General features: G+C 51.8%; 1 protein-coding gene across 1 annotated transcript; it reads right to left on the reverse strand.

The window, feature by feature from the left end:
- Positions 1–334: 334 nt before the first annotated feature.
- Positions 335–13,673, reverse strand: ZMYM3 (zinc finger MYM-type containing 3). Its single transcript, XM_082864542.1, has 25 exons — positions 13,531–13,673; positions 12,089–12,774; positions 11,062–11,105; positions 10,666–10,738; positions 9,942–10,236; positions 9,531–9,708; positions 8,959–9,177; positions 8,516–8,666; positions 8,167–8,282; positions 7,913–7,999; positions 7,635–7,785; positions 7,210–7,382; positions 6,842–7,007; positions 6,095–6,192; positions 5,850–6,012; positions 5,461–5,573; positions 5,146–5,320; positions 4,815–4,961; positions 4,263–4,366; positions 3,750–3,918; positions 3,313–3,464; positions 2,600–2,714; positions 1,758–2,012; positions 861–978; positions 335–744 (listed from the first exon to the last, which is right to left on the reverse strand). Exons 2-25 carry the CDS (start codon positions 12,753–12,755, stop codon positions 552–554), a joined length of 4,122 nt encoding a protein of 1,373 aa, XP_082720668.1. The 5' UTR covers positions 12,756–12,774; positions 13,531–13,673; the 3' UTR covers positions 335–551.
- Positions 13,674–19,853: the final 6,180 nt, after the last annotated feature.

Consider the following 19,853-nt stretch of genomic DNA (forward strand, 5'->3'; position numbering starts at 1 on the left):
GGGGAAGAGTGCCTAAGCTCTGTGTTTTAGGTAAATGGTCCCCTCGTTACTTTCATGGTTTCTCTCGTATCTTTCATACAAGACCCTTTAGCTTGGTACCGGGGAAGAGTAGAGAAGGGAGTGGGCACAGGGCAGAGAAGGCAGCTGGGTTCTTCCCTTGGCCAAACCTAGGAACAAGGGCCTTTACCTATGTGGGATGGGTCAGGAAACCCAAAGCCAACAGGATCACCAGAGCCATTAACACTCCACCCAGAGTCTGGCCCCAGGAGAAGGGGTTTACTCTGAAACATAAAGAAAATGGCCTAGCTGGGTTTTGCCCATCACTGGGAGACCAGTCCCTCAGTACAGAGAACTGGGGCCCTGCGGTTGTCAAGTGGTTTGGGAGAAGACAAAAGCCAGGGATTCCTAGGGAAGGCAGGGAATGGATGAGTAGAAAAGGGCAGTCAGGGCCCTTCAGAATGAGTAGCATTGGTTCCTGGGCCAATCGCCCTGTGGGACGTGGCCACGGGACAGACATTGGTGTGAAAGATGGATCCGGGAAGCACGTGGGCTTAGTCCAGGTCTTCCTCCCCGGGACGACCCAGCTCCTCATAAATCTCACGCACAGCCAGAATACGATTGAGCATGCTCTCCAACATGCTGCGGTCCATGGGGATCACAGAATACCAGAGAGGTGACTCGGCGATGCAGGACCGCTCAGGTTGCAGGTAGAACACATCGTTGCGAGTCCGGAGGCTTTCGGGACTGCAATGGTGGGGGTGGGGGTGGGGCGGGAGGACAGAGATCAGTTCCTGGGCGAAGTAGAGCCTGTGGGTCCCCCCGCCCCCGCTAATGCCATTCCTGCGAACCTGCCAACTCACCATTTTGAGAGATAGAATTCATAGAACTTGACAGGGCAGCGGAGGGGATTCATGCGGTTCTCACGCTGCTCTAAGATGGGGGCTTCGTCTTCTCTCTTCCGTTTCCCAGGACCGGTGTCTGTGGAGGAGACGAATGAACCAGACTCCTTAAAAGTGCAGTCTCAACGAGGCACCTCCAAGAGCACAGTCTAGGGCACAGGGGGAAGGCCTCAGGACACAAAACAGTCTCATGGAGAAATAAAGGCAGAAGAAGAGTCTGTCAGTCTCTCTGTACCAACCCAACGCTCTGCAGGGTGTTGCTCTGCAGTGTACCCTGGTTTTCATTGCTAAAGTCTCCATCATCTTCCCCAAGTTGATTTCCTGAAGAGGTGATCTCAGAAAAACTGACAAAACGACCCTACTGCAAGATTGGGGTTGCCTTCTGGGATAAGCAGCGATGGCCCCAGCCCCCTGGCACATTAGTCCTGGTAGAGGCTCAGGTTCAGAAGGGACCTTGGGAACTGATTCCAGGGCCAGAATGGAAACCAAGGTGCTGTGGCAGTTATGCCCACTAGCAAAGAGCGAGGGAAAGGCTGTCATTCACTCTTGTCAACTCTTCCCCTCAGCCAAACACACCTAACAGTTTCCCACCTGTCCAACACCCAACCCCCCAGCCCCAAAAGTAAACTGCCCTGAAATGAGGAAAAGTGGGAAACAGGCAGCTTGGTGACCTCCTATTTATGCAATAGCCACTGCCCATCGGATTGAAGGACTGGCTGTTTTCATCTTTTCTGCAAACCCAGGAACGGAAGGATAGAGAAGCTGGGGGCAATGGAGAGGGCCAACCTGGTGGCACGGTGGGGCACGGAAGGGGAAAGTAGAGAGGGGGGAAAAGCAAAGGAGGGGGCAGCTTCGTACCTCGCCCTTTCCTCTGGCGGACAGGGGCGTAGTAGCGGATGCTCACCACCTTGGTGGTGCCCCGAGGGGTGGTACACTTGCGGGACTGCCGCACCACGTTGGTGAAGGAGAGCTGCATGTGTTCCTCAGCCGTCTGCAGCCCAAAAAACTTAGTGTTGAAGAACATGAGGGTGTTGAGAAGGACAAAGGGTGAGTAGACCCCCAGCTGCTTACACTCCCAGAGGTGCTCTTCCTCCACTCGGGAGAACACCGTATCTGCAATGGGCAAGGGGGAGAGGCTGGTCAGGAGGGATTGACTACACAAACCCAACCACTTCTGCTCCCACATGTCCGGCTCACAAGCACTGGGCACGCCAGACTCATTCGGTGAGGGACCATTGCACATAAAACCCTGACGCCTCGCTATACTGCACAGGAGGGCTGGATTTTGGGGTTTGTTTTGGTTCGGTATTGGGTGGGGGGTTCTTGGGGGGGATATTATTTTTTAACAGTTTCCACCTGCATTCAGAGCTTCGCTCACCATCCTCAGGTTACAGGCAGGTCGACGTAAACCTTGAGGAGCCCCACAACTTCTTCCTTTTTTTCCTTCACTTACCACTCAAACCCTGGTCACCATTTTGGGTCCCAGAGATAGCTCTTCAGACCTAAGTCTTGATCCCCTCCTTATGTTCAAGGACAGGGGCTCTGGCTCCTCTAGCTCTTAACCCTGAGGGACCCCACTACACACGTCTATGCTCAGACCCTTCTGTGAAGAGTGGCAGACCCAAGAGCCCTGGACTCAGAATGGTGCACTGGAAGAAAGGAGGAAAGGGCGGAGGGGTTGCTAAGTCCCTGTCCCTTACTGTTGGGGAGGAGTGTGGGCTGCCAGGTACTCAGAGACTTGTTGAGTTCTTGAACAAAAGTCAGGTAGTAAAGGTCCGTGAAAATGTTCACCATTCGGTTATTTTCCAACAAGTACTGGAAAAAGAAAAACAGACACACATAGAGCTAGACTCTAGGCCCTAGAGGAAAGACGATGAGACCGAAGGCCCCACGCATGGCGACCTTGACCGTTAGGAGCCCATGGGAAACAGCTGCTGGATTTAGTGATCCAGAGTGGTTTTCCCCAGGTATACCTACAGCTCTGAGGAGCTGAGGCCTTGCTGGAAGAGGAGGAAGTCTGGAAGAGATGTGTCACAGCCGCTTCTTCACAAGCCCAGACCCCCTTGTCAGCTGAGGCATGGCTGACGTCTCCCAGTGGGAACCAAACATTACCCCACCACTCAGGGAACCCAGCTCTGCCCATCCCTCCCCTCCTAAAGTGAGTTTCAGGATGACAAAGGGACCCGCAGAGCAATGAAGACTGCTTGCTCCTCGGTCGAAAGTCCTGGAACACAGCTTTGATTTTAGAAGAGCATTCTCATTTCTTGTCGTGTCTAGAGTAGGAGATGAAAGGCAAGCTGCCTGTTCAAGGCAGGAAACAAGGTGAGGAACAGGGAGTGGGACAGGATCATTTCTGGTGGGACCCTGCCTGCTGTGTTAAGTGACGGCAAGTGAGGCAGGGCGCAAAGGGTACCTGTTGGATGCCAAGACACAGATAGTAGATACTGTCAGGTTCATATCGTTCACCGTTGGGTCGAGTGATTTCTCTCACAAACTGGGCCAGACCGTAGTTGAGCTCAGCAGCTGAGCAGGCCAGAATATCCTCTTTGATACGCATAGGTTTGGCTGCAGTGATACACAGTGGAGGTGGCTGGCATTAAGACAACTGCACATTAAGAATTTCCTTTAGCTCCACCATTAACCCCTTCACCCCTTAGTCACGTCCAGCTCCAGAACAAACCCACCAATTACACAAAGAGCCCTCAGCCTTGAAACCTAGATGGCATCTCCCCTTATTCTGCAACTGCTCCCCATCTTCACAGGATACCCTTAAGTGATCACAGCCTTATCACTTGTAGACATCTACAGCTGAATCGAAGCTCTGCCCCTGCTCCCCGCCTGGGTACTTACGGCCAAAGCGCAGCTCATCACCCTTGCTGGTTTCTCCATTGGCGTATTTCGACTGCACCCAGCACTTCCAAGCATTGACACCATATGAATAGTTGAGTCCAGTACAGCTAGGCTGGCTGCTCATGGAGTCCCGGGAACAGCTCTCTGAAAGCACCAGCCGCTTTTGACCCTGGAGGGGCAGAGAAAGGAGGGAGTGGTGGAGGTAAGGCCAGGGCACCATGGAAGCTAGTCAGGACAGTGTTCACCACCAGGGGAGGTGGGGACTGATGAAAGAACACAGCAAGCTTCCACAGCGCAGAACCCCAGGAACAGCTCTTATAACCTCTGATGAACTGGGGAGAGAGCAGAGTTTGGCTGCTCTCTAGGGAGAGGCTAGGGAAGGAGGCTAGGGAAGGCGAAAGGAGGCTAGGGAAGGCGAAACTAAGGCTGCTGACTTGGCTACGAAAGCCACCCCCCACCCCGCCCTTTGAGCCTCCATCCCTCTTTTGTGGATACAGCAGCCCCAGCCCTCACCTTCCTCATGGTTCGGGGAAGGTCTTGTTCAGTAGACACGTCCTCAGGCCCTACCAGGCCACAATCAAACAGGAAATCTACGCTGGGGTTAATATCTAAAGGGTCTAGAGGGGAAAGGAAGAAGAAATCAATTTTCTAAGACCTCAACCCTGTAGTCCTCCCACCCCACCCCTGCTACTTGTTCACCTGACTCGAGATGAGCCTCCCAGACAGCTTCATCGTGGTCACCAGGACAAAGCTATATACTGAGAACGTGCTCAGAGGCACATACACACAAAAACTCACAACAATGGGAACGTTCCTAGCACTACTGAACTGTAAACTTTTAAACATGGTTAAGATGGTAAATTTTATGTTATGTGTTTTACCACAATTAAAAAAACAACAACAAGAAGATTCAAGCATAGAATAGTCTGCCTGTCCCGGTATCTCTGGCACCACTCCCTGTGACAGTCTTCTGTTTAGGGTCATGCTCGGGGTAACAAGGAACACTCCTTTCCTGATAGCGCAAATGCTACTGTACACAGCGGGCACGCCCTGAATCCTACTCACTTTTGGGGAAGTCCGCCTCCAAGTCTTGCCCAGGCTCATCCAACACATTGGCCATCTTGACGGCCATGGCCAGGACATCATCCCGAGCTGGCCCAAACAGGTCGCAGTCTTCCAGAAGTCCCTCTGCACTCTGGTTGCTCACGAGATCTGGGAGGCAGAGAGGTTGGCTTAGTCCCTGCAGCTCCTACTTGGCGCCCTCAACTGGCTTTCAGGGGCTGATCCCAACTATTCCCCCATCCCGCCAGGCACCGAGATCACCACTCTCCGCCCCCTTAGGCAGAGACAGACTGGCAGCACCCTGTCTCCCTCACCGCCGCTGTCCATGGCATACCACAAAGGTCAGATGAGGCCTTGTCTAACTCCTCGGCCTCTGCAATCATTTCTGCCATAGCCAGGATGTCGGCCTCCAAGGGGTTAGAAGGGATCTTCACCTTCAGCTCCTCGATGGTCTCCACAATCTTGTCTGTGCTCTCCAAGGTAGTGGGCAGGAACATGGGCACAGGCACCTGGAGGCACGAATCCCAACTAAACGCCAAGAACCATACCAGCAGATGAGAGGAACGGCTGGTGAGAGGGAGGGGGCAGGGTGGGTCTCAAGCCTGGGAGGGTAAAGGAGGTCCCCACCAGGAAGGGCAGGAAAACTTACCGGGATAGGCATTGAGAAAGGCACCGGGACTTTCTGGCAGTACAGATGCATAGGCACTGGCACAAAGATGGGCACTGGGATGGGCAGCACGATCACCTGTGGCTTCCACTCTTCTGCTGACAAAAAAGGGGTCTTCTCAGAGCGCCTGCCAGATGGGTCACATCTGACCCAGGACCTGGTGCTTGTTACCCCCGCAAAGCTCTAACACGTGCTCAGTGTCACAAAACTGCCCTTGAACCAAATGTTGAGAGACAACTCTGGGATTCTAGGACGACAATACGCAGGATGCTTCGGCCACCTAAGAAACCCCCTTGTCCAGCTCCCAGGCACAGGGCTGGAGGCCCAAGACCATGGAATACAGCCTGTGGCGTCTCGGCACCCTCACTCACCTGTCTGACTCCCTTTGGACTTCATTTCCACCTTGCAGGAGACCCCCCGATTCTGCATCAGTGGTTTACACATGGCAGCTTTGTTTTTGCGGGGTGTTGCTGGGGGCGGTGGGGGTGGAGGAGGGGTGGGAGCAGCAGGGGCTGTTCGGATCTTCACAGGGATCTGCAAAGACAAAGGAATTTTAGTGCTGCTGACTACGGTACCCTCCTCTGAGACCATCCTACCCCCTGGCTTTTGCCCTGACCTTGCCCAGATTCCCATTTTCCTCTGAGGTCTTTACAGTGTTGCTGTTCTCCACTTTGGTCTGAGAGGGTGTCTGGGGCTTCGCCTCAGAAGACTGACCTGTAGATCAAAGCAAACGAAAGCTCTCAGCTGAGGCACTAGCTCTCCATTTTCCTCACCCCTGCTCCAGGAGAGCTTCATTAAGAGAACACCAAATACGAATGGGAAGTCTCAAATTTTCCCTCCACCCCCGCCCCCAGGTCTAGTCTTCTCTAGGTCCCAGCAATAGTGGCCAAAAAGATTCTTTGCTCCTGGATGCCAAGGATGAAAAATAGTGTCCCCCCAATGACCCATAATTTAAGGCCTTCCATTTAGATGGCCCTCAGGAGTTTAGTACCCCTGGAGTGCGGAGGGGCCAGGGTAACATTCTAGAAACAACAGCCTTCACTCTCACTAAAGGCAGAGCTTATGCCAACACTTCCTTCTCTCTTAAAACTAACCACAGCCCCCATATGCCCCACCCTACCTGGGCAGGTACCCATTCCCTACAATAAATCCTTTATAGAAAATCAGTAGGATCTAACTCTCAGAACCTTGAAACGAGACTCCTCTAGTACCTCTACAGTCCGGAAGCTGAAAGAGAATGCAGTACCAGGACCTCTGGCCAGGGATGAGGTGAAAGCGGGAGAGGAAGAAGAAGGGGGCCAGGCCCAGGATCAGAAGAGTCCAGGCCAGTTCTAACAGACTGTGCCCCCTGCCCAGGACTCACTGTTCAGGAGGCTCTCGGGCCCACTCTGGGTATCCAGGTTGGGTTGGTTCTGCTGGCTGTAGAAACGCAGCAGACATTGTTGGTTGCAGAAATGACGGATCTGCCCACGCCAGTGGATGGTCTCCAGCAGCTTCCCCTGGCGCTTACAGGCATGGCACCGGGCAGCCTGAGGGTGTCAACAGGATGGTCAGACCTGCCTCCCTAAAATGTGCTGGGCCCTCTGCCCTGGGATAAGCCGTGCTGCTCCCCTTGGAGGCTGGGTAAGCCGGAGCCCCCTCCCTGGAGATCAGCCCACACCCTGATGGCAGCACAAGAGCCCATGCTCCCTGCCACCTTTTCCCTCCTTTGTAACGTGCTGCCCCCCTTACCTTGCAGTACCACAGCAGGTACTTGCTCTTACAGTCCTCGCTGCAGAAGTCCCAGGTGCTGCCGTCCAGTTGCTCGGTGACTCCGCGCTGGCAGGTCTGGGAGCAGTAAGTACAAGTGATACAACACAATCCCAGCTTCTTAGTGAAGTCCTGTTTGTACAGCAGCACACAGCCTGGAAAGGGGGCGAGAGGGAAGAGTCCAGAGACGCAGAAATCTCCATGGCCGTGAGACCCAACCTTTTCAAGGCGGTGCACTTGAAACCTCTAACAACCTCCCGTGCCCAAAGCCTGGGGACAGACGGGGTAGAGCATCCTGAGCAGAAGGCCCTGGCCCCGCGGACCACACTGCAAGCCCTCCTTACTTAATCTGCCATTCTCCCCAGCTGTGAGGTACAGAGCCCTCTGCCCCTTCCCCATCTCCTTACCTTCGCTGCAGAAGCTCTTCTCCACCCCACTGAATCGGAGCTTCTCATGCAGGAGTTTCTCCTGCCGGCAGTGCTCACACTGGGACACCACACCCCGAAGACGCTTGAAGTCCTCACAGCAATCACGGCAGCAGAACTGGAACACCTGGTCCTGGGACAGGGGCACAGGGCAGGGAGGACAGGGCTGTGACATCTGGACCTGGCGAGAGCCAAGTAGAAGGACCCATTCAGACAGATGTCTCTGTGTAGCGAGATGTGGGTGGGGGTGGGGATCTTACCTGCCAGTCCAAGACCTCAGGCTTGCCACTGAAGAGGCTGTGGCAGTAGTGACAGCTCAGGTGAATGCCCCCCTCGGGGCTTGTGCGCTGGAGGGAAGGAAGACAAGTAAGGGAGGGGCAAGATGTGTGTGGTGGGCGGGTAGGGGTAGGGGAAGTCAGGCTTGTTCTTTGCTCTGCCCAGGCCTACCTACCCCAAATCTCATACCCTCTCTACGTCGCCACACCCTTTATCCCTGGTCCAGGGTTTGGAGTACCTGGAACTTGGTCCAGCAGCTGGGGCTGCAGAACTGGTAGACTGTGCGATCAACCTTGTTGTAGTAACAGGGGTCAGAGAGGCTGCGGCGGCAGAAGCTGCAGGGTCGGGGAGGGCCTGGGGCATAGAGAGAAAAGGAGAGAGAGAAAGAGAGAGAGAGAAAGAGAGAGAGAGAGAAAGAGAGAGAGAGCACACAGAAGGTGTAAGGCAGTGCAGAGATGGAACAGGAAATCCACGGGAAGATGTGGTTGGGGCTGAAGTCGGGCAGCAGGGGTTACTTTAGAAGAAGGGAGTATGGGAGGTGGAAGGAAGGCCAGCAGGGGTCTCAGAGAAGAGGGCTTTGCACCTACCAGTGAGCCCTGCCTGCTTCACTTTGTAAGAGGTGGTACAGCACAGGGAACAGAACAAGCTGGTCTTGCCATTACGGTCCACATGGGATAGCATCTCAAAGTTCTTACACAGGGTCTTGCACCAGACACATGGGTACACCCGTGTGTTTTTCTGTGAGGATGGGGAAGGAGAGGCTGAGGCTGGATTTGTCCCTTCACTTTTATTTTTTTAAATTTTTAAAACATGAAATATTTCAGGCATACAAAAAAAGTATAGATGATGAGATAACAAAGACCTGTGTATCCACCAGCCAGCTTCAAAAATAAAACATAACAGATACAATTGAAACCCCCTTTATTTGTTTTATTTCTCCCAGCCCTCGACCCATCAGGCACCTTTATTTCTCACCCAAGGACCGCACCCCCTTCCACAGCCCTCTAATGCACTACTCCCTCGGCCCCACCTTCTTGTACGCCCCCAAGCAGGTTGTGTTGCAGAACCGCTTTTGTTGGCCCTCGTGGAAGAGGAGCTCGGGGCCAGGGCTCCCGGTCTTGGTGTAGATGTAAGCCCCACACTGGTCACAACAGTTGGTTTTCAGTCCCTTGTTGGCCCGGAATTTGGAGAAGCAAGAGTCGCTGCAGAGCCGGTGCACCACGCTGCCATTGCTGACCTCGTGCAGGACCTGCCACATACACACACACACATACCCTGAGCTAGGGCCTGGCCACCACCACCCACCCTAGTGCAAGGACGGCCCGCCCCGCCTCACCCTAGACCTTCACAGCAGACAGTGGGCCCAGGGACCCCCCAACCTGCACATCAGGCTGCCGACTTGATGGTGAGGTCCTGGGAGGCAAGGAAGGCCAGCTGCACACATCCTGGAGAAGCTCTATCCTTGAATACGCTCCCTCATGATGGCTGCTACCCCTCCCCACTCCCCTCTTCCACAGGGCCTGGCCCCTGCAGCCCCAGGATTGCAGGGGCAGCTCAGGGCTGGCCAGGCTCTGTAAATTAGCCCCCATCGAGCTTCCTCACCTCTCCAGTCTTCTGGCATATACTGCAGCGAGTGGCATCGGCGGGATCCCCAGACTGGGGGATTGGGCGCTGCTGCTGGGCCTCATACAGAGAGAGACAGACAGATGTGCAGAACTCATGGAAGGAGCCTCCTGAACCAGTCTGCGCCACAACTGAGTCCTTGGTGTTCCAGATCTCCCTGGAGGTGGGGACAGGTTTGCACATTCACTCAGTACCACCCTCTCATTTCATCAGCCTCCACCCCCCTCCTCTGGGATCAATGACCACAGAACCAAAATACTCTCGGACCCCCTCCCTAAATCACCTCTCTCCCAGTTCCACTTTGCTAGGTTCTTGCTAACATAGTCTCTGTCTCACCCTTTACTCCCAGCCCGATCCCTGCCCTCCCCACAGCCCGGGACCCTCACGTACTTCTTGCAGAAGGTACAGGTCTTTTTGCCGGAGGGCTTCTTGGAGAAGGTGGTGAGACAGGATGAAGAGCAGAAGAGCTGTGGCAGCCCCTTGCGCTGGTAGGCCGTCTGGCCCTTCTGTAGTGGTGTCCGGCAGTGGGCACAAGTCATCTTGGTGCCTACCGCTGAGCGCCCAGTCCTCTGTGCCACGCTCGAGCGTAGGGACATGCGAGGAGAGCGCCGGGGCCGGAATGGCACAAAGTCCTCATCGTTGGGGTCATCTACCATGGCATCAGAATCCTCATCTGACACTGGAACTGAGGAAGAGGGGGGAGGAGCGGGGAGAAAAGGCTGAGGGACCAGGCCTCCAGCCATCACCTGACCAACAGGTAGCTCAGCTGATCCTGGGATCCCCAATCCCTGTAGTTCTTGGCTTTATACCCCACCCCTATTACATTGGAATCTCAAGCCACCCGGTGTCACTCTCCCTTAGTTACTCTGTAACCTCCCAGGGAGGGGAAGGAAGGGATCCAAGTGAGAAGATTCAGGGACAGGGATGGCAGAGCTGAAACAGGAAACTCCATTCTCACTGCTCTTGTTTTCAATTTCCCCCACTGCCCCTGGTTCCCATGCCAACCCAGAGCAGAGACAGGCGCTTTGCACTCTGCAGAGTGCGGCACTACAGGAGCCCTGAGATCCGTGGCCGCCACATCCCACTGGGTCACACTTCCTCAAGGCCTACTCACTGCTCTCAGTGGAATCCACAACCTCAGGTTTTGGAGGCTCTACTCTTCTAACGCGCTCGCTTCTCTTCTGCACCTTGGAAACATGGGGAGGGGAGGAAAGCTGACACCAGGGCCAGGCTAAAGGGCCAGCTGCACTAGTACAGGGTTTGGGGGGGGGTACAGAAATAGGAGGGGGAAGGGAGAGTAGGGACCCTTGGCCCTGCCCTTAGGAGGAGGGGAGAAAAGGAGGCTGGACCTTCTCCTTAAGAAGCAATAGACACAAGCACTCCCTCCCTCCTCCTAACTCTCCTCACACACACCCTCCACAGAGCAACATCTGGGAGGGAAAATGAAGGGTCTGTCCTTCCCAGAGCTACAGGGGGAACCAGACTCCTTCCAATCCCCTCCCCCCCTCACCCTCTCAGGCGGCTTCTCACTTGCCTTCCCAGTCAGGCCATCTCCTGCAAAGGAAGCAGAAAGCAACCTAAATCTTGAGCCTGCCTTCACCACCCCCTCCCTGGCCCAACCCCCACCTCCATTCCTGGGGAAGAACTTACTCAAAACTGAAAGGGAAAACTCAAGTGCCTGTGGCTTCTTGGGGCCCCTCTCAGGGTTACCTTGAGCTCTGCACTAAGGGGGGGGGGCGGCGCGCAGCTATTCTCCATGAAAAAAATCCTACCTTCCCACCAGCTTTCTGTCCCAATCATTGGGAGTTAAGGAAATACAAGTAACACACCTTTCATCAAGCATTTATAGTTTATCAACAAAAACAAATGCAACCACCCAAAGGTAGCAAGGGAAAAAGGAAGCATTAATGTATGGGGAGGTTCCCCTGGACTCAGGTGGTTATATAAGCCCTAAGACCCTGGTCACAGCCTGGGAGAGGCACAACACTAGGCAGAATTGGGGAGAAATGAGAGCCTCTCAAGTCTAGGCTGGCCCTCCCCTATCAGAGACACAATCCTAGGCCCTGCATGTCTACCATTCCTCTGAAATCACTATGCACTTGGTGGCTCCAGAGCCTAGTTATCATTCATCAAACCCAGAAACCCCAGTCTCATCTAGAACAAAACAGCTAGAAAGATCTTAGAACCAAGAAGCCTGGTGTCCTCCCCAAATCCCGAAGGAAGGAGGACCCTGGTACCAAAAGCTCACTGGGGGAAGAAAAAGGGAACCTCTGCCACCGAACCCAGTCTTCTCAACTCACCCCCCGAAAACTCACTCCTATTTCTCCTCCACAGCCACTGAGCTCCCCCTACCCCTACTTTCCTTAACCTTCTTCACCACACCCCCACTCCTCCTTCCAAACTCCCAACTCCTCCATACACATCCCTACGCTTATCTCTCCACCCTCCTCCCACAACTTCTTCCCCAAACACACAGCCACCCTCCTTACCCCCACCCTCTCCCCATCCTTGATTTTCCAGCTGATCAGGCAACCTACCTGGCAAGGAAGGGTGTGCAGGGGGGCTAGGGCCCCCAGGTTTAGTCTGAGAACTGTTGATTCCATCCCCCAGAGTCTCTCCCACTGAAGGGCTGGGGGGGCCATTTGGGCTCTGTGGCTGCCCTTGGGGAAGCTCCTCCTCCTGCCCAGGGGAGCCCCTTCGCCCTGTAGCTATGGAGGTGGTCTCCTCCTCTTCAATATGTGGGGACTGCAAGGTTATTGGAGAATCTGGAGCCAAAGGCTCTAGTAGCCCCTCAGGTGAAGAGGGATTTGCCCCAGCCCCTGGGTCAGGTGGCACCACCTCAGGGGTCTGGCCCCCTGGTCCAGGTTCTAGGGTCTGATCTCCTGCATCCCATGCAAGGGTCCCCTCAGGACCATGGTCCACCTCTGGGGGGGAGGGGGCTTTATAGAGCAGCCCTCCCAGCCCCAGCAGCTCAGTGGCTCCATCCAGGACTCCAGGGTCTTTTTCCAGGCCAGCAGGGGTATCAAGCAGGTCCAGGGTTCCTGAGGATGGAGAAGGGCCAGGGGGGGCCCATCCTCGAGTTGGGGCAGTCTGGGATTCCAGTAGATCCTCTCCAAATTCCATGTCAACTGGAAGGTCTCCAGCCAGGGGCTTCTCTGGCAGGGTCAACGGGTCAAACGGACTGGGGAAATCACTGGGGTCCATGAGGATGACTGGATATAGGCTGTAGGTTAGGGGTAGAAAAGAGGACAGAAGAGGTGGTCTTCGCCAGAATTCCTTCTTATATAGGCTCTGGGACACACCCCATCATCCACTTGGATTTCTCTTGAATCGCCCCCACCACAACAGACAAGCATTTCCACAGGCTTTAGTGCAAATGACCACTCCCCCCACCAACATACAGCGCCCCCTGTGGGGAGAGGCGTTCCCCGCCCTGGCCCTGTGCCCCACTCGCCAGGCAGTCCGTCGTTCCACCCGCCCGCCTAGCCCCCGCCACCCCACTGCAACTCCCAGTTCCCCTCCCCCCTCACCTTTCACTCCCCCCCACAACGCGGGCTGAACGCCCCCTTAGAGTCTCCCAGGGCCGCTGCCAACAGGAGCCTTTCCCGCCCCCGCGTTCTCAGTTTCTATCCCCTCCCCTCTCTCCTAGAGACCCCCAGTTCCCCAGTCTTTACCCACCCTGTCTGGCCCCACCCCCCCTCCCCGCGTTGCATGGTCCTCCCTCAGCCCTTCCCTCGCCCCCACAAACTGCCCTTCCTAACCCCTCCCCCCCCAGTTACCTTTCAGGGTCGCCCACTTCCTCAGCCCAGTCCCCCTTTCCTATTGCTCCCCCAGTCCTCCTTCTCCTGTTGCCCACCCCCCACCTCAGGCATTTACAGGAAGACATTTTGGAGCTACGATCTCTCCTTAGACCCCCCTCCCGGCTACTGCGAGAACCCGCCTGCAGGTTCGGTTCGGCTTTATCAGGCTCGACCCCTACCTGCGGCAGGGTTAGTGTAAAGGCTACAAGCCTAGAACTGCAGACAGCGACGGCCCCGCGCTCCTTCTCCACCTCCCTCCCTAGCAGCCGGGACAGGGGTCGCGGCCCCTTTAAATGGCAGCGCCGCTCACAGCGCCCAGAGCTCTGCACCAGGCGGGCGGGCGGCGCCAGCAACCAACCCCATTGGCTGGCTCGAGGAGGGGGCTCGCGAGACAGCGCCGGCCCCCGGCGCGAGACTCCCAGCCCAGTGGATGCCTGGAAATTGTGGAGTGGAACGTCGGCACTGGAGATGGAGCTTGAGCCCCCGCCCGGGGCCCCGTTAGTTGAGGAGGAAAAGCTAGCCTCCGGAGCTTGGAAGCCCGCCCCCGGGGAAGGCGGCCCCCCCTCTCCACCAAAGGGCCGAGTACACTAACCCACAAAAAACAGATCTACGCACCTGCTTCCCTTACCTGGCTTGAGAGTCTGGCCCCCGTCAACACCCGTGCCCGCCCTACCTCCTGGAGCCCACTCTACCCGTGATCCCCTCCTCTCATTCAAATGGTTCCCGGTCCCCTCCCCCTCCCCGTGTCTCTCTCTGCTTCCCACTCGTGTTCAACCCCCCGGCGTCCGCCCCCCTCAACAGTCCCTACCTACGCCATGCCGCAGGCGCCTGCCAAGATTACCCTCCCCCCCAACCCCACCTCTCCGGGGCCCGCCCCCTGGGCGACTGTTGGGGTAATGAGTGACAGCGAAGGGTGGGGGGAGACAGTGACCCAACCCTCACGTGCCCCTCCTCCCCTTGTCTGCAGCCTCGGGCCCCCCTAACCATTCTGAGACTCAGAGTTGTGGGGTGTCTTAAGCCTGGTCTCCAGCCACCCAGGGCGAGTTAAATGGCTCTGGCTCAGTGACAACGCCTATGCAGTAACCGTTACTGCCTGATGACCCCAAAACCAGGTCCTGCAAAGACATTCCCCCACTCCTTCCACGGTCTTAGGGTAAGTTCTGAGATCTTCTCCCTGAGTCTTCGCGCAGGAGCCCCCAGCGTTATCTCTTCAGTAGTTTTCCTCACCGATGCCGACAGCTCTCCTTCCTCCTTTCTCTGTCTCTCTGTCTCTGTCTCCCTCCCTCCCTCTTTCTGTCCTTGTCCCTCTCTCCCCCCCCCCCCACTCTGGCGCGCACTCTCTCTCTCCCGGTCTCTTTTTGTCTCGTCTCTGTCTCTCAGGCTCTCTTAGGCACGAGCACGCACGCGCGCGCGCACACACACACTCCCCCTCCTGGATGGTCCTTAGCGTGTGGGTGTGGCTGGGGTTGAAGCTAGGGAAGTGGGGTAGGGGGAGGAGGCATTAGCATTAGGCCTACTGGCTTTAAAAAATGTGTGCCAGGATCCATTCTCAGTCCCCATTAGAGTTAGAGCACTTTACAATCCCCGCTCTCTCCACTTTCCCACTCCGACCCCTAAACGCTGGAGGGTATTTAGTATCTGAGATATTAGAAGAGGCTCAGGCTGGAAGGGAGTCCCATCACATTTTTAGGTTTGGTGTCCAGTGCCTGCTCTGGCCTGCCTCTTTGACCTGGGCCTTTCTTCCTTCCCACACTAAGCCTCTGCTAGCCTTGTAGTCCTCCGGAGTTTTATCCTCCCTTATCTCATTCACTTTCTCAGAAACCTTATCCTTCCTGGCTCCCCCCATGGCCTTGAGGTTATCTTTGCTCTCTCCTATATACAGAGATAAAAGCAAGAGTTTTCCCCTTTAGGTTTCCCAAACGCAGCTTTCTCTTTATCTTAACCAGTATACTGTGCACCCATCTCACACCTTCTGCTTATTTCTGTGTCCCTGTACCTCCTTTTGCATTTTCAATTTGTTCCATCTCAGTTGGGTCACGTTGTTCTTTTGTATTGCCTGCCCTTCTCAACACATGCTTGGATCCTTGACTGCTCTGGTTGTGGAGAATGCCTGGTTTCAAACTGAGGGGAGACAATCTAAAGGGGACTGATGGTGTATTCAGAGGCAATGTGTGTGAGTTCTGGAGACAGATAGACCAGAATTCTAATCTCAACTCTGCCTGCTTTTTAACCAGTTGACTTTGGTTTTGTCTCTTGTCAAGTCACCAGGTCTTATTTTTCTCATCTTTAAAACAGAGATAAGAAAACCATCTAAATGTACAATAGAAAATTGGTCAAATCAATTTTGGTTATATTCATACAATGGATGTAGTAATTAACAACCGTTACTACAAATTACTATTTTGCTGCAAACATAAAACTACTCTAAAAGATAAAGTCTACAGGGGCTTCCCTGGTGGCGCAGTGGTTGAGAATCTGCCTGCTAATGCAGGGGACACGGGTTCGAGCCCTGGTCTGGGAGGATCCCACATGCCATGGAGCAACTAGGCCCGTGAGCCACAACTACTGAGCCTGCGCGTCTGTAGCCTGTGCTCTGCAACAAGAGAGGCCACGATAGTGAGAGGTCGGAGCACCACAATGAAGAGTGGCCCCCGCTTGCCACAACTAGAGAAAGCCCTTGCACAGAAACGAAAACCCAACACAGCAAAAATAAATAAATTAATTAAAAACTCCTACCCCCAACATCTTCTTTAAAAAAAAACAAAAAATAAAGTCTATTAAAAAAGCAAATGAGACATGAAAACGCTCCAGATATAATGTTACATTTTTTACAGGAGTTAAAATATGATACCAACTTTGTAGAGAAATTCTATATACATGTATACTTAGAAAAAGACTGGAAAGAAATACTAGGGATAATGATACCGCATAGCAATGCTACTAAGATTGAGGTGTGCACTTGCCTGACATATAGCAGGTGTTTAATAGATACTTGTTACTATTATAAGAGAAATAGAGCTGACTTATGAAAGGTTTGGGACTTCACACCCTGGAACCTTCATGTCCTTAAAATAAATATCTACTTTTTCTCTTTGAGTAAGCCAAGAGTGCCCATAGTTGATAGGTTTGAGTATGTATCAGCCACAGATGAAAAGCTCTAACATAAATGGGCTGATGGGGGACGACAGGGAAGGTGTTGAGTAAGAGTATGGCCTGCAATTCAACACTCTCATTTTCAGCCTTGTTACATTTATGGCATAGTACTCAATTCTGTTACTTGTTATTCACCATTTATAAAGCACTCCTAAAGCTCTGTAATACTATAAGACAGGTAAAAACTCAGTCCCTGTCTTCATGAGAGTTCTTTCATTTTAATTATATATATACTTTTCTGATTACAAAAATATAAATGTTCACTGTAAAAGTTTTGGAAAGCATAGAAGGTCTGAAGAAGAAAGCAATGATCACTTTTATCCGATCCATCATACCTGGAGATAACCACTACTCTTTTTGATGTATATCCTTCCAGTCCTTTGTTTTCTTTTTGCATACTTTTTTTTTTTTTACAAAATTGGAATTATCTTGTACAATATGTTCTACAACATAATTGTAATGGCTGTATATTATTCCATCATTTGCATGTGCCATGCTTTACTTAACTACGCTGGGTGTCAAACTTTTATTATTTTTTTATGACAGGCAAGGCTACATGTAACTTGATCAAACAATTGGATCTATTCTATTTGGCAGCCATTTGATTAGAGTGAAGTTCACTCTTTAGAACCGACTCTGGAAACATATGGATTCTTATTTAATGTCTTATACCATTCTAAAGTACCATGGAATGAAGAAAAGGAAATATCCATTTAGAGAGACTTTGGGGAAATGCTAGACCGTGAGCTCCTCAACAATAGGGACCAGTTCTTACTCATCTCTGTCTCCAGCATCTAGCATAGTCCTTGATATGTTTGTTGGATGAATGAATAAGGGAGAGAGAGGGGAAAAAAAGCCTCAATGAACTCAAATTGTAGTAATATTTCTATGATATAAGGAAAGAGGTAAGAGTGAAGCAAGAGGGGAGCAAAGGCAGGCAGGCAAAGATAAGGAATCTTCATCTTTATCTTTAAAAAGAATACTACTCAGCCATAAAAAAGAATGAAATAATGCCATTTGCAGCAACATGGGTGGACCTAGAGATGATAATACTAAGTGAGGTAAGTCAGAAAGAGAAAGACAAATACCACATGATATCACTTATATGTGGAATCTAAAATATGATGCAAACAAACCTATCTATGAAACAGAAACAGACTCACAGACATAAAGAACAGACTTGTGGTTGCCAAGGGGGAGGGGGTTGGGGGAGGGAAGGAGTGGGAGTTTGGAGTCAATGGATGCAAACTATTATATATAGAATAGATAAAAAAGAAGGCCCTACTGACTGTACAGCACAGGGAATTGTATTCAATATCTTGTGATAAACCATGATGGAAAAGAATATAGGGACTTCTCTGGTGGCACAGTGGTTAAGAATCCACCTGCCAATGCTGGGGACATGGGTTCCATCCCTGGTCTGGGAAGATCTCCCATGCCTAGGAGCAACTAAGCCCGCAAGCCACAACTACTGAAACCCACGTGCTCTAGGGCCTGCGTGCCACAACTACTGAGCCCGTGTGCTGCAATTACTGAAGCCTGCGTGCCTAGAGCCCATGCTCCACAACAAGAAAAGCCACCGCAATGAGAAGCCTGTGCACCGCAACAAAGAGTAGCCCCCGCTCACCGCAACTAGAGAAAGCCTGCGCACAGCAACAAAGACCCAACGTAGCCAAAAATAAATAAAAATAATTTTAAAAAGAATATAAAAAAGAGTGTGTATATATGTATAACTGCATCACTTTGCTGTACAGCAGAAATCAACACAACATTGTAAATCAACTATACTTCAATAAAAAATTAAGCAGAGAGTCAATAACACTGCTTCAGTGAAAATTATCAAACGAATATTCTATTGAGAGCAAAATTCTTTTTGTATTGCTAAGAAAGTTTTAAAACACAATATTATTTGAAACTTTAAAAAAAATGAAGAAAAATGAGTGAAATGTAGTAAAAGCACGCCTATTCCTCCTTATCAGCAAGTCCAACGGTGGCAGTCTGATTTAGTGTGATTCTGACTACACGCCACTCTTTAACATTCACTCTCTCCTGTCCAAACATCTCTCCCAATTTGGGAGGCAACATATCCTAATTCACTCCACAGGAGGTCAACTGACTTTATGAGACACACACCCTAGGGTCTATATGGGTTCCAGGATCTCTACAGGACTTTCTGCTATGGTGCTGTCCCTTGGGAAATCAACTTAGGTTATTATTACTTCTTTAGGTCCCACTTATACTTTCTTTTTTTTTAATAAGAGCTTTATTGAGATAGAATTCATATACTATACAATTTGCCCATTTAAAGTATACAACTTAATGGATTTTAGTATATTCACAGATATGTGCAACCATTAATGACCACAGTCGATTTTACATTTTCATCATTTTAAAAAGAAACCTTGTACCCTTTAGCTATCTTCCCCCATCTCTCCATCTCCCAAAGCCTTATGCAAGCACTGTTCTACTTCTTTTCTCCATAGATTCCCCTATTCTGAACATTTCATATAAATAGAATCATATAATATGTGGTCTTTTGTGAGTGGCTTTTTCCACTTAGCATGTTTTCAAGGTTCATCCATGTTGTAGCATGTATCAGAACTTCATTACTTTTTTATGACTGAATAATATCCCATTGTACAGATATACCGTATTTGCTTAACCATTCATCAGTTGATGTACCTTTTGGCTATTATGAATAACGCTGCTATAAACATTCACTTTTACAAGCTTTTATGTGAACACGTTTTCAGTTCTCTTGGGTAGGTAACTGGGAGTTGGGACTTCCCTGATGGTGCAGTGGTTAAGAATCTGCCTGCCAATGCAGGGGACATGGGTTCGAGCCCTGGTCTGGGAAGATCCTACGTGCCATGGCGCAACTAAGCCCGTGCACCCTAGAGCCCTGTGCGCTGCGACTACGGAGCCCACGCACCTAGAGCCCATGCTCCGCAACAAGAGAAGCCACTGCAATGAGAAGCCCACGCACCTCAACGAAGAGTAGCCCCCACTCGTCGCAACTAGAGAAGGCCCGCGTGCAGCAACGAAGACCCAATGCAGCCAAAAAAAAAAAAAAAGATAACTGGGAGTAGCATTTCTGGATCAAATGGTAACTTTATGTTTAATTGTTTGAGGAACTGCCAAATTGTCTTCCAAAGTAGCTGCACTATTTTATATTCCCACCAGCAGAGTTCCAGTTTCTCCACATCCTTGCTAACACTTATTTGATTAATCAAAGTCCATTTATTTAGCTCTTCTTTAATTTCTTCCAACAATGTTTTATAGTTTTCAGAGTATATTTTTGCATTCTTTTGTTAAGTTTGTCCCTAAGCATTTTATTCTTTTTCATGTT

This window comes from Leucopleurus acutus (assembly GCF_964270905.1).
Source record: "Leucopleurus acutus genome assembly, chromosome: X".
NCBI lineage: Eukaryota > Metazoa > Chordata > Mammalia > Artiodactyla > Delphinidae > Leucopleurus > Leucopleurus acutus.

Bases quoted from the DNA above. Each gene is read 5' to 3' on its own strand.
- ZMYM3 (XM_082864542.1), bottom strand. From the start codon at position 12,755: ATGGACCCCAGTGATTTCCCCAGTCCGTTTGACCCGTTGACCCTGCCA. The intron at 7,383-7,634 runs GTAAGGAGATGG...CCCCCTTTCCAG, and splicing joins GAAGAGCTTCTGCAGCGAAG to GCTGTGTGCTGCTGTACAAA. The intron at 3,465-3,749 runs GTAAGTACCCAG...GTATCACTGCAG, and splicing joins TGATGAGCTGCGCTTTGGCC to CCAAACCTATGCGTATCAAA.